This window comes from Cheilinus undulatus, linkage group 7 (genome assembly GCF_018320785.1).
Source record: "Cheilinus undulatus linkage group 7, ASM1832078v1, whole genome shotgun sequence".
Lineage (NCBI taxonomy): Eukaryota > Metazoa > Chordata > Actinopteri > Labriformes > Labridae > Cheilinus > Cheilinus undulatus.
The window spans coordinates 15,575,201-15,598,916 of NC_054871.1; the positions used below are offsets into that span (position 1 = coordinate 15,575,201).

Consider the following 23,716-nt stretch of genomic DNA (forward strand, 5'->3'; position numbering starts at 1 on the left):
AGATGCTCTGCTGTAAGTGTTTATAGCAAAGTGCTAATTTTCAACACCTGTCCATGGGAGGCTTTCAAGTAGCCATTTTTCTCCATAAACAAAAAGATTACTCCTTGATCCTTGTGACAGTTATGAATAATAAAAAAGGGCTGACTAACCTGCTGCAAACCTCTTCTTGATGAGGGAGAAGCGGTATCCTGGCCCAGCCAGTTCAATATCACAGCCTGACAGCGTGCTGCCCTCACTGGTGAACTGCACGGCCAGGGGAGCAGGTTTACTGGGGCCTTCTGTTAGCTGGAACCGTGCTAACAACGATCCCACACCTGAGGCCAAAGAGAAAATAAAAGAAAAACAAGTCTGTTAACTATGAGGATTGATTGAATTTCAAAGACATTTATTACATTTCATAGAAACGGTGACAACAGTGCAGTAGGGAAACAATTCAATTCCAGGGCTTAAGTGTCGACTGTAAAAAAAAAAGTAAAATCTGGAAAAAAAATCACCCTGGTATATAAGCCACTGTCATTTTTGTGGGGTTTAAACTATTCTTTAGTATGACAGTCAGACCACCCCTCAACACAGTTTATAACTTAACCATATACTCCCTTTTCTTCAAATTCAGGATTGAGACTTAACTAGGGTGATGATTTCAATCTCTCTAGATCTCATGCATTCTGTGATTGGGGTAATAAAGGCACTGGTATAAAGGACTTGGCATATTTTTGAGATGAAAAATAGGTATTAAATGAGTGACTTGTAAAGTGGACCTTATGGTATTTATGAGGCAAAGCAGACAATGCTGTATCTTTGTTGCAGAAAAGAAATATCTTTTCTACCTTTGTTCAGAGTCAAATTATTTGCCTGATACAGATTTGGAAAAAAGCCCTGATTATGGTTTAATGAAAAAAAAAATCTCGTCACTGAAGGATCATTTTCCTTGATAGAAGATTACACAGGCACAAGGCAAGATCCAGGATGTTACATATATATTGAAGTCCTCCATGTAAAAAAAAAAAAAAAAAAAAAAACACAGCGCTAAAGTGATCATGTTTGAGTCTGGTTATTTTCTACCATCTAAAAGAAAATACATTTTCAGGTTTAACACTATTCTCCTGGAGACCAGGTGGGCCCTGGAGGCTTTCTGATTTGTAGTAAAAGAAACAGGACGAACATTTGAAATACATCAGATGATGTCAAGACAGATGCATTAAACTCTGCTTTACCATAAAAACATGAATGCATTTATATTCCTCGGTAGATTTAAATTCTTTTGACATTAGAGTACAGAGAGGTACTGGAAACAGATGCATTAATAGGTGCAGCTGAATTATTTGTAATGGCATTTACTAACAGAGGGGGGAGCTGTTTATAAGAGAGAGAGTGCTCACAACCATCTGTGACCCAGTATTTCACCTATGGGGAATCCTGCTTTGCTGCATCCATGACTTTCTGTGCACATTCTCGGTCACTTTTTAGGCTGTCAATCCCTAGGACTTTCTCACAGCTTAACGAAGATGAGCACAGTGCTTCTGCAGCACAAACATTTCTTTTCATCTGTAATCTCTTTGATGATTTCAATCACATACTACTTGGATTGGAAAGCAAATGATAATATACATGGATATTTGGCTGACCGCTGAGGTCAGCCCTACACATAGCAATGTTTGTGTCTAAGTAAGTAAGTTAGTAACTGACTGAGTGACACTAATTTATAAGCCATAGAATACAGAGATGCGTTTGCTTGTACTGAATGCTGGCAGTGATGGCTGCCTTCATTGTGTTAACTAAAGCCATACATACAGAGTTGTGCTAAGTGGGGTTTACTTGTGCTGAAAGCCCTCTAATGGCTGCCTCCACAGCTGTAAATACTCAGATATAGCTTTAGCACGGCCAGAACCAACCAGAACTGGGCCATATTTTTGTATGACAAAGAATAAACACTACCCTATAAGCTTTTCATGTTGGGAAAGATGTTTTCACTCTTCTGCTGACCAGCTTTGGCATGACTATGTGATAGTTGAGGGGAAAAGGCAACTTCTTGTGTATGCTGGCTGCTCGAAGAGCGATTAGCTCTGAATTAATCACAGCAGCACTTTGTCAAAACTGGACATATCTTTATTAAAACAAGCGAAAAACAGCAACACTAAAAGCTTTTTGTAACAGAAAGGGTGTTTTTGCTCTTCTGCCAAACTGCTACAGCGTGAGTGTGTGATAGTTCAAGGCGGAAAGGGTTACTTGTTGTGTGAATGCTTGCATTTACAGCCTGCTAGCTGAACGTTAGCTTGGTCTAAGCCAGACCAACACATTTCTTCATCACAGTTTGTACTGTGAGCAACACGGAAAGCTTTCTGCAACAGAAAACGACGTTGGTGTTCTTCTGCCACCCCGCTTGGGCACGATTATGTGATAGTTACAGGGACAGGGATAGTTGTTGTACACAGCTAATGAGTTGTTGTGTCCCAGCTGCGACTGAGCCACAGCGGTGCTTTTGTCTAAACTGGACAATGTGTCTTGTCCAAACAAGCGCTCTACCCCTGCTCTGTTTAGGCATGGCTTTCCGATCATGGCGGTGAGCTTGTCCCGCATTGTCAGGCGTTAGCTGTTAGCTTGGACAGCAGTAGGACCGCTGCAGTTTACTCCGACCTGGATGGCTGTTCTTGTTAAAACCATAGCAGAGAGCCACCCTGACAGCTTGTCTTGTGCAGAGGAGAGATTTTTGCCCTTTTCTTGTAGTGTTGTCTTCCCTTTGCGCAGTAATAGCAAAGAATACAGAGAGTGTCAGCTGAGTTGATGTGTGTCTGTGTTTAACCAATCAGATGCGGTAGAACAAAAGCAGGAGGGGAGGGGGGATGATGCTGCTCAGGTTTCAGCTCCACACACACAGAAGGAGAGAGGGCAATATGTAGCTTTTTACATTTCAGTAACCACTTACTTTACCTTTGGCTAAAAATAATAAACTACTAACAATCATGGCAAATTCACTCTGCCAGAACACACATTTCAGTCAAGCATTTCAACAGGCATCCCAGATAGTTGCAGTCAGCTATATACTAGGCTTTAACCTAGTCTTGTTTTCCCTGTGACTGAAACAATGTTTGAGACTCCTAAAAATTAGTACATGTGTAAAGAATTATTTAGCCAAGAGGTCCAAAATGCTGAAAATAGCCCTGGATTTCACATTAAATTGTTTGTCATAATGTCTGATATTCATAAGGATAAAAAGGATAGTTGATCCATCATCAATTTCAAAAAAGTTTTTACTTAAAGAAGGTCAGCATTAGTAAAACTCATCACACTGTACAAACCTCCATTTTCAGATTTCTGTGAGATGTCAGGGATCTTCCAAAGGATTCTTTGCTGCTCTGCATTCCTGTCAGGATCAAGACAAAATGTAATCACATTAATCAAACTTTCAAGGAAGTATCCTGCTAAAAGTCAAATCTTAATGCATAATATATTTTACTGATGAATAACATTGCTGTGTAACTGCTTGGTAAATGTGGATTCATCAGGAGTTTTGGATTCAGTAACGTGGTTTATACAACATGGCTTATAAAGCAACAGTGTATGAATCTTAGTTTAGACAAACCGCTCTGGAGCACCTCTTCTGTAGTATACAAACTGGACCTTCTTTAGGAACATTTTTTAAAGCTCAGTTATTTAGTCTTCAGTGATTTTGCCATTGTTATGTGCATGCCTTGTATTCTGCTAACCCCCTTTTGTACTTTTTTAGCTATTGGGTGCAAAGATGAGCATTAAAACTCAGCTCCAGCTACAAATTCTACATTGTTTCCCTTCTGTTTTCATGCTGCATACTTTTCATACATACTCCTACATATCACAGAAGTATAAATAAAGAGTGAAAACCGGCTTGAGCTCATACCATGCAGCAGGAGGTAAGACTGCCTGTAGTTTGGAAACCCCTCCATCGACAGGAACCAGGAACTGTACGTTGTTGAGTGCCATCGGTGTCGTCATGGCCTCCCCGTTGTATTTGTAGTCTATCCTCAGGTCCGTGCTGGTGGACTCACATCTCCAGCTCACCGCTAGATTCAGAGGAATTGATTGCAGTCCATCGGCTGATACCTGCCAACAGAGAGAAAATGTAATTGCACATATATTACAGCTTATAATATAACAGCAGAATTTTTCACACCATTTGTGATTTCCAAAATAACAGCCCTTTTCCCACCAGCTCTTTTAAGCCTCAAACACCAGGTGAAAAAGCTGCAGTTGGTAGTTTGACAGATGAAGTTTTAGAGCTGAGGGCTTGAACTCTCAAAGGCCAAGCTTACCTGATACTTGAGCATGTCCACATTGTAATATGTTGCTTGTGGCTTCTGTTCCGCCACCTTCTTTAAATGTGATATCAGGTTTGGCATGTTCACCCAGAAGTCCTTTGAATCTGCCTTGGCTGTAGTGGTAGTGTCACTGATGGGGGCGAAGCACACAGAAAAGCACAATCACATCGAGACAACTTAAATGACTGGTTGACTTTTGCAAGGATAATTTTGGCTCTAGCTTGTTACAAAAGGGAAAGTCCTGTTTCAATTTTGAGCTACATTTGACCATAATAACAAATAGATTTATCAGCATTTTCAGTTCAACAGTTGACCACAAGAGGTCTCCCTAATACAGACTACATACGCTTCAAGGTTTTGGGAAAATATTCTAAAGCAGAAACAATGTTTGGTTGTTGTCTCTCAAAATCTAGACCTTTTTATCTCATTATCTTGGGTTAACAAAGCTGTTTTTTCCATGACACATTTGTCTCATCCCGTCTCTTTATTCAATCCTATGTTTTCTTCCATTTAAGGTCTAAATTGTAATGTTTTACATTAAATAAATATGAGTGTTTAAAAGCCATCAGAAAATTGGACATAATTCCTTATTTAGATGATGGTGGGTCCTGAGGCTGGACCAGTTGAGAACCACTAGTCTAAATGAAGCTTTGTAGTAAAGAAAACATTACACCCAACGAAAGACATTCAAAGAGACATTCTTTAGCGCCACAGAACAGGTTTTTTGTCTCCTCACTAAGGGCCAAACTAATCATCAATGGTCTTCAGGTATGTTTTTAAGCATGTTTATTCAATAAAACTGTAATCAAAGGAATAAATGAGAACAAAGCTGACCCCTCTTCACAAGGATTTAACGAAAACTCTGATGACTTCACGATGACTCAATATGTGGTCAGCATCAGTGTTTGAAATGAGCTCACCTAGGTTTACTCATTCCCTCTGGTCATCCTTCTATAAAAAACCCTCTATATGGGATCATGAACATTTAATGAGCCAGTTTCAGACACTTTCATCAGCTTTAGTCCAAGTACAGGAATTTCCCCCTCTTTAATCAAACTAATTTAATTTCATGCTTGTATAATTTAGACCTTTTGTTTTTAAAATACACGTGTTTTCCAAGTGTAATTAATGCTCTATATCAATCAGGTTGTCCTGACACTGTAACAGACAGTAAATGTGATAAGTAGGATTTGTTGTGTGGAAACAATAATCACCATGATGAGGAAATAAACAATAATTATTATGATACACTCAAAATGAATTGGAAATAAACACTGCCCATAAAGAGTCCATTAATCCCTTTTTCCACTCTATTTTTAAATCAAGAAGGTGACTCATGCTTTTACAACTATCATCTCATGCTGTGTAAGTCAAATCACCCATAATGATAATAATGATGATAAAAAAATGAATGTTAAGTAACATCATTTAATTTGGTTTGATGAAGTTAAATTAGGAGTTTTCCAAGCAGCACAATTAAGCATGGGAAGTGGATGTAGTAAGAGTTATTTTGAGGTTTTATATCTTCACTTCCTTCAGTTAAAATGCAGATTTATTCATTTATGCTTTTATTAAATGTGGGGTTGAAGTGTTGACTTCACAGTGGTGTGATTACCAGCAGAGGAGCTGGGGGTTAGGCAGGACATGCTCCAGTCGGCTGTAGTTGGTTATGCTGAAGGTTAGCGTGGCGGGGGACGGGTTATTGGCAAAGTGCCGCGTGATTCCCGCCGGAAACGACAAAACCATCTCACCTATGATCTTCACAACGCACCTGAGAGGATGAGGATGACACAGAGAGGGTTAAAGATTAACAAAAAAAGAGAGAACAGCCTGGAGACAGACACTGAAGGTTTACATACATAAACAGTTCATTATTTTACTTAACTAAACATTCTTTTTCTCTTAAACAAACACAAGCAAATGCATTAAAAAAAGAACAACAGAGCTACTTTAAGCCCAAAGTTTCATGTCTGAGTTAAACTTTTGCCCGTGGCTTTAATGCATTTAGTGACTTATTATTCTTGTTGCACAGCTTTCTAACTATTACAACTTTCCGAATATTAAAATTACCATCTTTAATCTTTTTTTTCACAAATACTTTATTTTACACTCCCTAATCTGCCTCAGCTGAGTATTCTCAGATAGATAAGACTGCTGTGAAACAATTTAAACGGGATACAGGGCAAGAAAATCATCCTGGAAAAAACAATTTAAGTCTAAGTGTATAACTATTTAAGGCTTTGGCCTAATCATGATCATTTCACTTTGTTTTTAGGCCAATATATCATTGTAAATACATAGCATATTTCCCAAAGTGCTGATTCAAGTATTTTTTAGGATGTCTTGAACCAAGATTACAGTTTACAAGGGATGTTTGGATAAACAGACACAAGACTTAAGTCAATCAAAGTCCCTAAATGATGAAAAAAAAATCTGTCTTATTGGTTTGCTGTATGACAGGCGGCTGTTCTATGAACCACCAGACCAAATTTTAGTCATGAAAAACATCTTTACATTTATAAAATCAAGCTTTAAAATCATGAAAAATGATGCAGTAATATCTGCTCTAGGAAACTTTGAATGCAGCAAAGCTCAGCCCTGTCACACCAAAAATGACACCTTAATGTCATGACAGGCAGACGGTTTATTGGTCTGTATAAGCATTTAACACTCTAGGTATTTCTAATATTTCATTTTATGAGTAATGTGAAGTTATGTTTCTCTTTCCTTAAGTTAAGTTAACACGCCATTTCCTGATGTTGCTCTTCAAAATAAAAATCTCTTTCTTCAGTCACACATAGATCTCAGTGTTTTCACATCATTACAGCAACCTTGTTCCAATTAATCAAGTAAGTTTTCATGCAAATTTTGGATTTTACATTACAGGGACTTTTAAGTATGTACACAATTTTATTATGTTATTATGTTTATCATGTGACTGTAAAACTTTAGGATTTACTTTTTCAGTTTTACTTTGTGAATATTAGTTTCACTTTGGCTTTGTAGGTTGTATAGTTACCAGTGAAAACGTACAATTTTGCTTCAAAAGAGATCTGACATTTCCTTTAAAAATTGCCATTTAAAATAAATTTGTACAGCACAAATGGGAAAATGGGAAAATCTCCTAAAATAGTCTGTCAATCATGCAGGATAAGGCTGGACAATTTTTCCACAGAAACTGATCTCACCACTGTGCCATTCATCAGACGTAGCTGCTTATTATTCAGTGAGCACTGGGATAATCAACAAGCTGTTTAAGCTTGAATGTATTGACTTACTTGCTGGGGTCAGCTCCCTTAAAGAAGGCATTGACTGTCTCAGTGAATGCAGCAGCTACAGGTAGAGTGTCCTGAGCGCCCATAGTGAGAGGGCTGGGCCCTCTGGAGCAGCCTGGAGGGAACATACACGCATACAGACACATTAAAAATATTTTGCATAATGTATAACATACAGACCAAATAAACCAAGATTTTAAGTTTAACTCTGCTCCATAACTGTTACTTTCATTGTCAGGGTTTTAGATAAATATATTATAGCTTCATTAAATGCATAGAAGAAATGGATTAATAGGAAGGTTTGTCTTTAAACTCCAAACCAAGGACACCACACTCTTCCTTAACAAAAATGTGTGGATGAAATGAGAAAAACATGATGTGCAAACTATTGTAATGACATGAAACTTTACAACAGTTTGAAATGAGAGCAAATATTGGTGTTAGTAAGGTGGCATGAAAACAGCAGGTTATGTGCATAGAGGATACCCATTTCTCTCTGCTCTTGACTGTGAAATTAAACATAATCTCCCTCACAGAATTCAGTTTTTATACAGCATGCTACACTCTGATGACTTCCCCTCCGTAGAGTATGCAGAGTTAGAAAAGAAGAAAAGATAGAGGCAGAAAGAAGAGGTGTACATGCTTGTTGCTGCTGAAGCTGAATCATACTGACAAGATCAAAGAAGATCAGACAGGCCAAAGATCAAAACCAAGAACCAAACGGCCAAAAGTGTCGAGAGAGAGATTAGCAAAGTACACGAAGAACGATGATTCTTCAGGGAGTGAATGAAAGGCAGTCAGCGCCTAAGAAATGAGAATGAACAATGTCAGGAGGAGGAGGTAATGAAGATATGACAAGACTACTTAGTTGTAGCACTTTAGGGAGCTCAGCCAGGAGTTAGCATTGCATGGATGAGGAGTGATGAAGGAGTGCAAAGAAGGAAAGAGGAGGAGAGGGGAAGAAGGAAGGAAGGAAAGAAGGGGCAGGGCAAGGGAGGGGGCCAAGCTTGCACAAATGAGCCTCAAGAAGAGTGTGTGTTTGTGCGTGACGCTATCCTGGTGCAGAGCAAACTTACCTTCAAAGGTTAAATAAAACTTCCCTCTGTCAAACCATACAAGGGATGGCTGGTCATTCTCTGTGTGGGGGGTCAAGGGATGGAGGAGGAAGGGGAGGAGGGGTCAGGAGAGAGGAGGAAGAGGTTTGAGAAGGTGGGAAGTGGGTGAGAAGGGGAGGGAGAGAAGGACAGTAGCGTGAGTCTCACATGGCAGGTCTATCACACGTCACAGCGAGTGAAACGTGGAGGTGGAGCTCTGGGGGGACCAATGGGGACACATACGCCAAGGTAAGCCGAGAAAGGACAACAAGGGTGTGACAGGATGTTTGTCTTTGCGTGTGCGAGGAAATGCAGGAGTGAAGTGGAGTCAGGGCCAGATGTTCGCCGCTGGATGTTGGCAGTAATCTGGCTCAATGTGCACGATGTGTGGTACAGAAAAGAGTTGAGGCTGGAGTTTCAGGTGGGAATATGAAAAGAGAAGCCACATGGAGGAATCATGTAGGTCTAGATCCAATATAAAAACTGTCAATGTGTTTTAATTGTGGCATTGTCCTAGACCAGATTAGTTCTGTCACAACAACCTTGGATGCCTTACAAGGTTCCTATGCACTTCATTTAAAAACTGACCAGTTTCATGTTAAACACATAAATCAATGCTTCTTAAAATGTAAGGAAGTACAAATTGTCCCAAAAAATATTAAATGAAAAAATTACTGATTCCTTTGTTTAAGATGATTTTTTGGGCTTTCTTCTTTTATTCTGATAGGATGGCTGAAGAGAGACAGGAAACACTGGGAGAGAGAAAGGGGAAGACATGCTCCAAACAGGGCCGAGATCGTTATTCAATCCCCTGACCAGTGCATTGAGGACTAAAGCCTCCGTCTATGGGCGCTGCTAAACCTGCCCCTGTAAAATTAATAATTTCAAAATGTACTAAAAAAGTACCAGTACACAAAAAAGCTACTCAATTAATGATGGTCATCAACAAACTGGAACTAATTTCTTCATCAAGGGGATATGGATGAATAAGACGGCAGATGGCTGAACTCTTGTGATTTTCAAGCCTTTATTTACTGTTGGTGGACCCCATGAAAACTACTCGCCCTGTTCCCAACCTAGGGTGCAGGACATCCTAGGAGGGCAACAGAGATCTCAGGAGGGAACAAAGCTTTGTCTGCTTTGAGGCTGTCATAAGTAGATTTTAACATATTAACTAAAATCATAATAGAACATTTTTTTAAATACTTAGTCTTTTGGTAAGATAAACACGTGTAGACCTACTACCTCAAAGTTTTATCAATGAAACATTAAAATCCAGGCTGATTTTTTAAATGAATATATCATTTTTATTTGGCAAGTCCCGGGGGGCTAAGATTTTCTTAGATACAAGTGATGGGCTTCAAGGGAAAATAGGAAAAAAAATCATAATAGATTTTCTTACTCATGAGGTTCTTTCAGAATCTAACTGTGCATAGATTTACCTAAAGCAGGGGTGTCAAAACTATGGCCCAGGGGCCAAATGTGGCCCGTGGGATATTTTTTTCTTTAAATCAAATTAAATTAAATATGGCCCTTAATAGAGCATGAAGCTTGTGCTACACTGTATTATTCTTCTTAGTTTCGAAACAAGGCAGTGCTACCATGGTAATACTGTAAACAAACATTTTGACCAGGATTTATAGCTGTTTTTTTTAGGACTAAATTGAGACAACGCTATAAACAGTATAAGAAATTATTTATAATTCCCTAATGGATTACAACAGCAAATAGCAGCACCAATGATGTTCCAGGGGTGGGGCCAGTGGTAGCCAGAGCCCTCTAAAATCTGTCTGGCCTCTCCTTAAAATGGTTGGCCTTTTGCTTTGTCAGCCATCAACTAGCCATTTAAGCGTACCCAATCACTGAGCATATCTTAACCAACATAAAATAGGTTTTTACTCATTTTAGCATCAAGGTGAGATTATATAAAAGTTGCCCCACCATCCTTATAAATTTCTGTATGTGGCCGCCAATGGAAAAGTTTGGACACCCTTGACCTAAAGGCTTCCTCGTTTATAATGAAACAGATGGCAGCAGCCTGTCGTACATTACAGCACCCTGCAGGGGGCAGCCATGGGACTGTAACCAGAGACAGATGCTGCATCCTGATTTCAGGGGTCAGGATCCTCCAATTAGCAGAGACTCTGAAGGTAAAGTATGAAGACCCTACAGACCAAATCAAGGCATTCAGACAGTTGAAGCACCCATTAGTTAAATGCATTTGATACAGGATGGACACCTGGCAAACATAACACTGCTGTGCTAGGATTTCTTATTTCCTTTTTTGACAACAAATTTCCAAACTCACTAAACTGGTATTGCTTTAAGGAAGGTGACAGGAATGCTTTAAGGAGGGTTTATGAGATTCCTAATATTTTAAAATCATTTTCCTTATGTCTTTACATATTTACCTCCGCCAAGGAGGTTATGTGATCGGGTGGGTTTGTTCGTTTGTTTGTTTGTTCGTTTGATAGCAACATAACTCAAAAAGTCATCGACGGATTTTCAGGAAATTTTCAGGACATGTCAGAAATGGCCTAAGGAAGAACAGATTCGATTTTGGGACTGATCCAGATCTGTCTGGATCCAGGAATTTTTTTAAAGGATTCTGTACTATTGGGAGATAGGGCTAATGGCGGAGGGCTGCACTGTTACCACTTTACACCAGGAGATGGCGGACATGAGTAACTTATTCAACATTTTGAAGTTACAGAGTTTGAAGGACACACGCCCGGTCGAGGAGACGAGTTGGAGCATAACAGAGGGAAAGACAGCAAATTGTAGCTGTAGAATACTCACAATGCTGGGAGGAATAGAAGAATATTCACCCTCTGCCATGACTTCCACATGTAGCGAATCCAAGGCTTTGCCTCACTGTGTCTCCACCCCACTGGGGAGGGAGTAATCGGCGAATTAGATTTTGGGAGTGATCCAGATTACCGTCTGGATCCAGGAATGTTTTTAAAGGATTCTTCGCTACTGGGAGATAGGGTTAATGGCGGAGGTCTGCGCTCTCTGAGTGCTTTTCTAGTTTCATTATGATAATACAGTTATCCTTAAAAATATAAGAGATATTGCATATTAAAACAGAATTTAAATAAGAAAGGAAATCTTCTGTTACTAGCCAAAAAGGCCCAGATAAAGAAGACTGCTTTATTTTTCTGGTGACAAAAATACCCCAACTATTATCCTCACATTTTGGTCAAACAATGCTCAACTTATCTTCCCCTTTGGGACATGTCATCCAAATGTGGAAGGCTTTACTAGATCTTGTTGGTCCAGGATTTAACAGGTTAAAGGCTCCACACTGAAAAACATCTCATGGCTGGAGAAAAAGGATTACAAATGACTGTTTACGTATGGCGCTGTCTACTTAATTACCTCCCTGCCACTTGACAGACTGCAGATTTACACATTAAACTCTGGTCTATGGTTCTGTTTGACACAGGAATTCTCATGGTAGAACAGGGTTTACTTGTTCTCCTCTATACTACTGTTTTAATGGGAGGTCCCAGCAGTGACCATGTGTTGCTGAGAGAGCGAATGATGGAACGGTGACGGCAGCACAGTGCTTCATGAGGAGAACAAAAGGGCAGGTGTTCAGTTGAGGAAGAGCTGGGTTTAAAGCTGTGTTTGTGTATGGTTGGAGAGTGCGTGAGTGACAGGTATGAAAAGGTGGGCGGCAGGGGTCAAGTGTGGGAGTAGACTGAGGCTCGGTTGAACTTGAGGTTGTGTCATGCCACTCCAGTGGTACAGAGTAGATTATAGGAATACCAAACAGCTGCTGCCTGTCTAATTCATCTTAATTCTCATGCCAGACATCAAATGACACCATGAACAGCAGCTCTGATCTGGTAGTGTGTAAGAGAGTGTATATATTTGAGCCTGTGTGTGGGAGAAAGACGGACAATGTGGATCTCAAGGGCTCACAGATGAGGAGCTCTTCAGACGAGTTCATTGAACACACAACACACAAATACACTCTTGTGGTGCAGACTGAGAGTAAAGGTATCTGGGAGCGGCCGCACTGCACTCTGCACAACCACACATACATAATGTGTGTCACCAAGAGCAGAAACAGGAGGTTACAATGGTGACATGGCTAGACAGCCACTGGTGCACAGTCATAAAACAGAGAGAAAGGTCCCACCAGCAGGAGGATGGGCAGAACAGCAAAAACACTCAAACTTTTTGCGTTAAATCTGTTGTAAAAAGATTCAGCTTTTCTTGTGACCACAGCTTTCTTTTCCTTTTATGGCAGATTTTTTTCTCATAGTGAATGCGGGAATAAGAGAGTGGAGAGGGGAGAAAGAGATACAGAGAAAGAGAGAGACAGAGGCTATCATCTCTATTAAATGCTTGGGAAATGTGTGGGAAGGTATGAGCTGGCAAGAGCAAAATGAAGACAAAAAATGACAAAGTCACTAAAAAATGCTGCCACGTTTCAAAAGAAAAAAATGAAGGTGTGGTATGTCCCTACATCTGTGAGCAAAACCTGGAGTCGACGAGTCAAATAAGTGGGCATTAGGAAAATGACAGAAAAAGCCTTTATTGTAGGTTTCTTATTATCTGAGATGAATGCTTAAAAATAGGCTTTCTGAAGCTGAAAATGTGTGGCTCACTTTCCCAATACCTACATGCTTTGACTAGTCAATTGAGAAATCACAAAAACACTCAGCGATGGCCTTTACCCTTCTGTGTCAACTGCACTCTGGGTAAAAACATCAAACAGATGGAAAACTGACACAAGAGCACTCCCCCACAAAACTCTTTTCCACCTCGCCCACTTCTCTGTCCCCCTCTCTCCGAGGGGATTGTTACTCTACCTGCAAATGAATCAAAGTGTCTCCCAAAGGTGGGCAGTTTGTCTACATAAGCATCATCTTCTGACAAAGCCAAAGGAAAAAAGGAGACAAAAACAAAGCAAAATAAAAAAACAGAAAGCAAATCAAAACAAGGACAATTCAAAATTATAAACCAAGTGATGCAAAGCTAAACTGAAAAAAGAAATAAACTTCAACACAATTAAAATATCAGAATTAAAGAAACACTCAAAATAAAATAGGTGTAGTAGCTGTTAAATGCTTCTTCAACCTTATCAAGTCCATCTGCTCCATTCTAGGGGGCATCTTTCCCCCATGTTTATCCCTGCACTCTGTTCAAAAGAAGCAGCCTGAGCCGTGAACTACATTCTGTTTTTAATGTAACTATTTCTGCCTCCAGATTGTCTATTTTTTAGTTTTGTATGACTCAGCCATGTTAGAGTCCACTGAGATTTGTTATCATCCACTCACAGCTCTGCATCGCGAGGTTCCTCAGCGCTGACTCTAAAGTTAGAATGAGGAGTGTAAACTGTTGTGCCATTAACTTATTAAAGGATGGCTTCTAGATAATGTTTGCTCTTCAAAATTAAAATTAACACCCTGCCTCACATTCACACCTCCCACTCATTATACGAGTATGTGTGTTTGAGGGTGTAATTATGAATGTGTCTGTTTGTGCCTGCTTTAACTAAATAATATTTCTACCCTTTTAAAAAAATTGTCATGTCAAAATGCCACTGAGAAGCATTTCTTTTCTACTTTAAAAAAATTACGGCAGACTTAGTAATGCTTGATATTTAGTATGGGATTCCATATTTTCATGAAGGGAAGCACCACTGCCTGGAAGCTGTCCCCTTCCCAGAGAAAATAAATAATTAATAAATAAACAAATAAATGGATAAATTAATTAGGAACTACCTAAATCATTCTACACGGACTCTACACAGAAAGAGGGACAGGGCCAGTGCGTAAAATCAACAATAAGCTTTTAATATTCATTCCAAACTCTTGTAATTGCTGCTGTCGGACACCAGGCCGCACAGCTTAGTGACTGTTGAAGGATCACACACCTGACACGGACACGGAGAGCTCTTTACCGACAGTGGGGGTGGTGGCGGCACTCATGGAATTTGTGGAGGAGATGGAGGAGGTGCTCTCAGCCCGCGCCAAAGGAGCGATAGGAGGGGGGCTGGCAGAGTGGACTGGAGGGCTGAATGGACGACTCTAGAAGACACAGCAAAGAGCAAAGACAATTTAGATTGATATCCTGAAGTTTAGGATTTCAGAATCACCATTTTTATGAATGTGTTTAACTCCCAAAGTTGTTTCTAGTAATCTGGTCAAGCTCTGATTCTGAGCCTCTTTTTTTATACAAACAAGTCTTTATGATAAAAATTAATCTTAAGGGAAACTGCAGATATTAGTCTGGCTGTTAGGAAAGTTTCCAGTTATTTCCATGGACTGCAGAAAGCACTGGGACAAAGTCAGAGTGTCAGCGCCCATTTGAAGGCAGCCTGAAGTGGTCTTTTGAGGCCCAACTGTGCCGATTGCCATATTGAACATGTCGCAAACTATTTTTGGCAAAACTAACAGACAAACTGCACTGGCTTGCAGTCATATCAGCCAGCGCACCTAATTATACACTACTCACATCCTTCTAAGAAACAAAATCCAAATAAATATGGTCCAATGTGGTGTGTGTGCCAATAAAAACTACTCTGGAAAAAATCTTTTGTTCAACCAGGCTGTAAAATTGTTAATATCTATCATAAAATTTGGTATTTTAACATTAGGTGCAATGTGACCTCTGGAATATCTACAACCAGCCTCTAGTGGACTGAACAAAAACTGCAGTTTTTTGCACTAGTGCATTGCCTTCATTGTCAGAGAAGTCCCTGCAGAAAATTTAGCCAAGCCAATCAGCAGGGGAGCAGTGACTGTACATTGCTCATCACAACAGTGACGTGGTTGGATTTTTGCAATCTGATATTGTCACTTTCCTTTAAATAATGCCATCTCAATGAAAAAATTAAAACTGTATAAAGTAGCAGACTTACTGCATCTCCTACAGTGGGTTTCCCTGGAGGAAGTTTGGGCCGTGAAGGGGGGCGAGGTGGAGGAGGTGGTGGAGTTTGGTTAACTGATGAGGGGGTTGCAGGTCGCACAGGGGAAGAAGAACCTGCAGAGACAAACAGAAAAAGACAAGACTTTATAAAAACCTATTTTTTTTCATCCCTTGGTGAAAACAGCCCAATTTAGAAAAGTTACAGGGTGAACAGAACCATCTCTAGACACATTGGCAAACATATAACCCATTTATTTATATCTTAGGCATATATTTAAAGTTCAAACTGGGAGTGAACAACAACTTAAGGGCATACTTGCATGACATTAGTTTCCCTTTTGTCAACATTTTTAAAGAACAGCCTGCTCATTTTAGCTTTAGTCTTAAGTCTGGCAATCAGGATTTGCCTGAAGCTGCAGTCAACAAAATGACCTTTAAACAGCATTTATTTGTAACAGTCTGGGTGAAGTTGAAGCCCTTTATTGTCTGAATGACATCTGATCACTGTTATTTCTTGTATTATTTAGTGACATCCAATAGTTACTTTTATGTTTGAGTTCTGTGCCACCTCTACTTTTTTAAAATTAGTGTAAGATATTACAGCTACAAGGTGGACAGGAAAGGAAGAGCTGTAACAAGAGGCCTTGGTTCTGCTGCAACAAAGATCTAGCCTTAGATGGTCGTAGTCTATATGTTGGACTTCTTTCAATGCCAACAGGACTGGTGTATATTTCCAAACAATAATTCTGTTTGTGCATTTAAAATGAAGATTTTTTGCTCATAAAGGTCTGATCTTTAATGAGTAAGGCACAAAAACCCAGTTCTGCAGATGAGTGATATCACACAAAAAGAAATAATAAAATGCAGTTCCCAGAAATAATAAATATCAAGTATCAGGGTGTTATTGCATGGAACGAACATGATCATTTAATCAGTCTAACTCTCTTATTGATTGTGCACAAAAACAGACATCTTTGCTAACAAATACATTCAATTTAGAACAGTAACAAAGACAGTAAGAAATGTAAGCTGGCTCCCAAGGAAAATCTCTTTTTACATTAAGTATTTCTTGTGTAACTAGATTCATGAAATGTTTTATACAAACTCTGATATTTAGGATGTACTAGTGGTTATTCATTACCTTTTTGTATGTTTTTATTAACACACGCTTTTAATAATTTCACAATTTTTTTTGTATTTTTTAAAAATATTTTTTCTTGAATAAATAAAATCAAGGTTGATGATTCAATTATCAAAGTTCTATGACAAATATGATTATCCAACTCAAGGGAAAACCTTCTCTACTCCAAACATATTCATATAAAATCTATTGATGATATTGGTTCCCTGATCAGTGACAGTTTATTTGAATAAGTATGGCAATCAATCCCAGCCCACTGGACATGATCCAACCTATGATAACCCATATAATATAATAACCAATAATGCCATAATCCAACCTAGTGTAGGCCAGAAGACAAGGAAAGAAGGCATAAGTGATCACAGCCTTACAATGAAAGAACTGACAACCATCTAAATACACACTACTGTATCATGCACATTTTGTAAAAGGAAAGCTAAGACACTTTGAAATGTCAGTATCAGATAAATGAAAGTCTTTTTTATGAGGCATAAAACTGCATATTTAATACCAATGTCCCCTTTATAGCACAAGCACTGAATGAGCGAACACCAACTCTAACACAGTTTTACAGTTAAAAAAGTGACCCTGTTTGCTGATGGGTTTCAATGAGATGCTGAAGACTACGTTTTGGGAATGTCTCAATTGTTTGTTTGCCATTAATCCCTTAGAATTCTGGGCAACATTAGTCAAAGTTGCCTATCCAAGAATATCCAAGTTAAACTGAATGTTGTGTTTGAACCGTTTTGAGAAAAATACAATGTGTCTTTAGAAGTTTCTTCCCAAACTGACAGAGTCACAGAAGCTGCTACTTGTATTAGGTAATACAATAATTTTTTTTTCCCCCTGTCTGTATTCGAACTGTGAAACAGAGGCCTGTGACAGATGACTGTAGTGGGGTAGTATTACCTGGAAAACTCAACTGGACCAAAGCATGAACCCTTAGCTAATTCAGGTTCAAAGCTAGTAATGATAGGACAGAAAATGAGGACTTTATACCTGTTTTTCTGGAGAAAAGACCAGAGGCCTCATGTACAAAGGGTGCGTACGCACAAAAACGTGGCGTACGTTCTTTTTCACAGCAAAGTTCAGATGTATCAAGAGTGAAATGACTGTGGAAGCTGTATGGCTGCCATACGCACGTTTCTACAGCTGTGGATCCTTTGGCGACACTCAGAGGTGATGCTGGGAAACTGTTATAATGAATAAATGTGATGTGCACATCAGAGACACATGAACAATTAACACTGATGACCAATTACCACACACATGTCTGCAATTACACGAGTGGTTATAAAAGCATGTGCAAAGTGGTGAAAGTAAATACCGTTAACAACAATGGCTTTAGCAGTATTAGAAGACGTGGTGAATGTTGCAATACAAGGAGAGCGTGTTTAGAGACAGAGATGATTTACTGCCGCATGATGACAACTGGCTCATCAGCCGCTTTAGGTTCCTGAGGGCAATCCTCCTGGAACTGTGCGCAGGCCGGCTTTGGAGCGCAACACAGTGAGGAGCCATGCGCTGCCTGTATCCATACAGGTGCTGACCGCACTGGAGTCCTTAGCAACTGGGGCATTCCAGAGGGAGGTGGCCAACCGATCGGGACTGTGCCAGACGACCCTGAACCGAGCCATGCCAGCCGTGTGGGATGGAATTATCCGCACGTCCACAAGGTATATCAAATTCCCATACAATGCAGCTGAACAGGTCAACATTAAAACGCAATTTACAGCGAGAGCCGTTTTTCCTTATGTAATCGGAGCTATCGACTGCACATTCATTGCCATAAAAGTGCCATCACATGAGGAACAGGAAAAATTTTCATTTGATCAATGTACAGATCACATGTGATGCGCAAATGCAATTAACCAACATTGTGGCGAGGTGGCCCGGTTCAACGCACGATTCACACATTCCGAGTAACAGCACGGTTGGAAACAGACTACAAGCTGGCACTGTGCGCCATGATTGGCTTCTTGGTGAGTAAATGTATTTGTTTAATTTTCCTAATATTAATCCCCATGATGCGCATTGAGCATGTGCGCCCCTAAATACTATCCCGTCTTCACAGCTTCATTTCTAGTCAGTGGTTAAAGTTAGTGACTTGCTGTTTTACTCATGTTAATAACCCCATGCGTCAAGTGTGAAATCCGTGCGTAAAGTGTGAAATGTCTTGATCAGCCTTACCTATTCCCTGGCGTACTTCTGCATTAATTTGCAACAATAGTGTGGGATCCATGTAAGTAGTGTATAAAATTAAGAAATGGAAACTATAAATCCAGTTTACTTCATTTGCTTTGCAGCGACTCTCTGTTCAAACGGGGTGAGCCCCTCTTCTACTGTCCCCCCGCCTGTTTTGGCCGAACTTTAGCGATGGGCTGCTCCACCTTGATGTCGGACCACTTCTTCTTCAATTCAGCATGTGTGTGTGCTTTTCTGATCTCACAGCATTGACAGCCTCACACACACTCTCCCACTCACTCCTCTTGCGTTTACAGTTTATGCTGACAGCGTGCCAAAGAGGACATTTTTGCGCGCCTCCACTTCAGTGAGAAGCGTCTGCAATTCGCTTTCTGTGAAGTTCTTCTTTTTTCGCCTCTTACTCATTCTTTTGTTTTAATTTTCTGATCGTGCAGAGAGGGGATCTCAGGCGCAGGGCTCATTTAAATATGATTTGCGTATTTAAATGAAGGGACCCTCCCACGTGGACAGGGAGGAGTCGGGTACCCCAACATATGTGCTCAATTCCATGTTGATTGGGATGTACAAAGGAAATGTGCTTGGATTCATACATCTGGATATTTTCATGCGTACAACGTTTTCTGGATTTGAGCGTATGCTATGTTTCAGTAGGAAATCCATGCAAGTCTTTGTACATGAGGCCCCAGGCATTTTCAAACTGAAGACTCCAAATGGGAGCCTGGAAAAAAAGACATCATTACAGCGAACACAGTGGACTATTGAGAACACTGGCAAATCTTAAAATATATAAAACTGGTCCATGGATCTTTATGGATGTAATCCTGTTTTTGGATCTAAAATTTGACAGGATTTAGATTGTGAGGATTCTTTCTAATATGGCGTGACTGTCTGTGATGGAATACTAAAATCAGGAGAGCTTCTGATGTTGCGCTGTGTCACTTGTTATTGTTAGAGTGTTCCCTGACAAATGCATTAATTGTGGCTGCTGTGGTGGTTTTATCTTGGGAAGGTTAACATAATCAGAATCCTGAGAATCAGAGATTTTTGTGGCATATAACGTGGTATACTTATGAACAGTCTTTTTGTAAATAACTGAATAGATTAAAAAAATTCTGCAAGCCTGCTGGCTGGCCCTCAGATTTTTAAGGGGTAAAATACATGCCTGATGGGCATATTTTGACATTTTAATAAACACTAAACTAAGAGGTATTCACTGGGACACCTATGTAGGCATCAAGACTTTTGTATGCTTTAAGATGACTGCCTGTGTACACAGAAATGCTGATTGTCATGTAACAATATAAACTGTGTGGAGTGAGTCTTGGAAGGCTCAGAGCTTTAACTCTATCTATAGATCACAGGAAACATCAAGTATAGATCCTCTTTAACTCTTTGCAGGTTTCTCTGTGAGCACCCTTGAGGTGACTCACCTCATTTGATAGCCACTGCCATTGTGTAAAGCAAGCTAATTCTATTCCGTTGCTCTCTGTTTCTTTTATAGCTCTGGAGTACACATCTAATGTAGTTATTGACTAAAATGCGTAGCAGCCCAACGTCAACATCAGCATGTCCACTGTCCACTGTATTTGTTGTAGTTGTTGACATCATGGCAGTCATGTGACTGCAAGTGGTTAATAAACCACATTCCTGCTAGAATACTCACCACTATTTGAGCCACCAGCTCCTGCTGTGGGACCTGGTGATGAAACCACTGCCCGGTATGTGGGTGGAGGAGGAGGGGGAGGTGTACTCCGGCTACCCTGGTTAGCATCGACAGGTGATGTGACACTTTCAGCTCCGTCCTCTTTGGGTTTGGTGGTTTCTGTGTTCTTTGACTGCTCCTCTTGAGACAAGACAAGTGGTGTCGGGAGGGGGCGTGCTGCAGGTTCCTCAGCAGGAGGGGTCCCTGATGGAGGGGTTCTTGCTTTGGGAGCCGGGGCTGGTGGGACGCTGGTAGGTGACTCAACAGCAGTGGGAGAGGAGGCAGGAGGAGATTCGAGATCCTTTGGTGGTGCTGGGGGTGGAGAGGTGGGAAGTGATGGAGGATTTCTGTCCTCAGGTGTAGACGGACCTGAGCGGATGGGAGGTGCAACAGGCTCCTCTGTTGGAGGAGGGGAGGTTGGTAGAGGGGGCAATGGTTCTTCTTTTGGAGGAGGGGATGTGGGAAGAGGTGGAGCAGGGTCATCTGGAGGAGGTGGTGATGTGGGTAAAGGTGGGGCAGGAGATTCAGGTGGAGGTGGGGAGGCTGGTAGAGGTGGTGCTGGTTCTTCTGGTAGAGGTGGCCGTGCAGCAGATTCTTCACTGAAGCAAACCCATGAGTCATTCTTTTCCTCGCCAGCAGGGGGAGCTTCTTCTGGCCCAAAGATGTTGTCCAGGTCAGCTATTGAAGGCTTCCTGGCAGAACCGTCTGATTCTGTTGACACTTCTGTAACACAGACAACCAGTGACCAATCAGGTGCTGTGATTTCAGAGAAGCACCACAAGTTTACACAGAAAGATAAAAAATGAATGCGGGGAGAGTTGGAGAGAGAATCAGAAATTAAAAAAGCTATTTGGATCGAATACTAAAGTGAAGCTGTGAGAGAACAGGAGGCAGAAAAAGCAAGAAAGTATCTTACCGGCATCATCTGCAGGACTGTTCGATGGAGGGGAGGTTGGGACATTCTTGGGTGGAAGAGGAGGTGGAGCTGCAATTAAAATAATCAGTGCAACAATAAGAAAACATTGTACTCCTGCAGATTACTGCTGAATCAACACCAATGAGTGTTGGGAGGGCAGTGTGAGTTTACAGATGATATTGATTTATGTTGACAGCTTATGGTGGGCTGCATACATTGCTGACAAAAAGATGAGCTTTTAATGAAGAAATTATTTCAACAAAAGCTTCAATCAAAACATGAGAGGAATCATCCCACCAGCTAAACACAACCACAACAACATGAAGAGAAGGGATCATCCCACAAATCATCACCCATGACACCAACATGCTAAATGCAGGTAGGAAGAAACGAGGCAGGAGGGGTTGTTGCTATATGGGAGACTTATACTTAACTCTCCCATAAGATACACCACAACCAACATTTAATTGGTTGATTGTGATATGGCTGATGAAATGAAACAGGTTACAGCGGACTACAAAATGAAGTGTAGTTTGATTGGGTCAGTTTACAGGTCTGTTCGTCAGTCAAATGATGAAGGGGTTCATAAGATGAGCTGATGGGTCTGTGCAGTCATTCGAAGGGAGAGAGAAGAAGTGAGATACAAAATGAAGGGAAATCTAAAACTTACTTCCTGTGGGGAAGGATCTTGACAAAGAGGAGTCTGGCTCTGACAGAGGAGCCCCCCACGCATCAGACTCAGACAGAACCACTAAGTTCAGGAGGGGACAGAACAGGCTGAGTCAGGGGCATTACAACCAAAACACACAAGGATGACCTATTCTTGAGAGCTCAGAAAAGCAATAGGTGTAAAAGGGGAAACAACACAGGTCAGCATGTCAATAAATGGTTCTTTGGAAAAAACAGATACTCTGCCTCAGTGGCAGACTGCAGCAGGTTATTTACAGCATCACGAGAATACTCCTTTTCCTGCCAACTGAATTCAGTTCAGCTACAGCAGAAGAGGATGAAGGGCAGCAAAAAGTGCAGACTGGAGATGTAAGGATATCAAGGTTTTATATTACAGCTATAGTGACCTTAAATATCACGGCTATCAGTACAGGTTATCAGTACTATCAGAACTGGCTGAAAATCTTCAAAAATGACTGATTCATCATTTCAAAAAATGTCATCAAGTTTGATATTAAACAACATAACAAAACAAATAAGTAGCACAAGGGACTATATACTTTTTGTTTGTGTAAAATTAAAATATTCATGTCAAGAGTAAACATGAAACCCTTATCAAATATGCATTAACAAATGTGCTTAGTTTAAAGGGCTGTCAAAATTATTAATACTCTGACACGTTTTTGATACTGCATGCTTTAAATGGCACAATACCTGCAATTTTGTTATGTTTGATATGCCAGGAAAGTACCAAAGCAACCCAAAGCTCCTTATCCATCTGTTTAGTATTGACATAGAGCAGAAATCTGTAACAGTATATTATTTTTCTGATAATCAGGACAAATGAAGAGCCTAACTCATAAATCTGATATATCCAAATATTTTTTTAATCTAGCAATTAGTATGAGTAGAAACTAACATCACAAGCTCATATTTGATCAAATTATTCTTTATCTGCAGTTGTATCACAATGCTGCATTTTATTCTGTTAAATCAGATCATGTTTTTAAAACATAAGCTACATTGTCATCATATAAACTGTGCCAATAGACTTTAGAAAGTTAGCCTAAAACTTGTTTTACCACTTGTCTCAAATTTAAATAAGATGACATTACAACTGATGCTGCTAGGATAAGGCAACATGACAGCACATGAAATGCTGGTTTCCTGGATGATACTTCTTCATATTGTTTACACTGAGCTTGCCATCTAGATCTCTGTAATATTCTTCTGGTTATATAAGCCAAAATTATGCAACAGAGTTTTATGAAGATACTGGATATTTGCATTAGTGCTTTAAAGCTATGTAGGAATTTGATGCATGAAATACACCCCCCTACTTTTAAAGATATAAAAGCTTTTAATCAATTACACATGGTCAGTGGTGAATGTTCTTGGTACACAACCATAGAATTTACAGTAGCAAGTCAACAGCATAACATTAAAGTAATACGTTGCAATTTTCAGCTGCAGTCTGGGATGCAGTTAGAACATAACAACATTACATTTTTCTTTTTTGTATCCACGTTCTTGT

At 40.1% G+C, this 23,716-nt stretch overlaps 1 protein-coding gene across 4 annotated transcripts in view; it reads right to left on the minus strand.

Moving 5' to 3' along the window:
* The window catches only part of sgip1a (SH3GL interacting endocytic adaptor 1a), a 102,399-nt gene that overhangs the window by 4,886 nt on the left and 73,797 nt on the right, over window positions 1-23,716 (minus strand). For all 4 annotated transcript variants that reach the window (XM_041790947.1, XM_041790944.1, XM_041790946.1 and 1 more), the window contains 12 exons: window positions 22,184-22,264; window positions 21,514-21,582; window positions 20,559-21,320; window positions 15,542-15,663; window positions 14,555-14,708; window positions 8,644-8,703; window positions 7,571-7,682; window positions 5,908-6,063; window positions 4,287-4,422; window positions 3,875-4,077; window positions 3,297-3,361; window positions 150-314 (listed from right to left, as the gene is read on the minus strand). In XM_041790947.1, coding sequence (XP_041646881.1) covers window positions 150-314; window positions 3,297-3,361; window positions 3,875-4,077; window positions 4,287-4,422; window positions 5,908-6,063; window positions 7,571-7,682; window positions 8,644-8,703; window positions 14,555-14,708; window positions 15,542-15,663; window positions 20,559-21,320; window positions 21,514-21,582; window positions 22,184-22,264 — 2,085 coding nt within the window. The remainder of the gene's footprint in view (window positions 1-149; window positions 315-3,296; window positions 3,362-3,874; window positions 4,078-4,286; window positions 4,423-5,907; window positions 6,064-7,570; window positions 7,683-8,643; window positions 8,704-14,554; window positions 14,709-15,541; window positions 15,664-20,558; window positions 21,321-21,513; window positions 21,583-22,183; window positions 22,265-23,716) is intronic.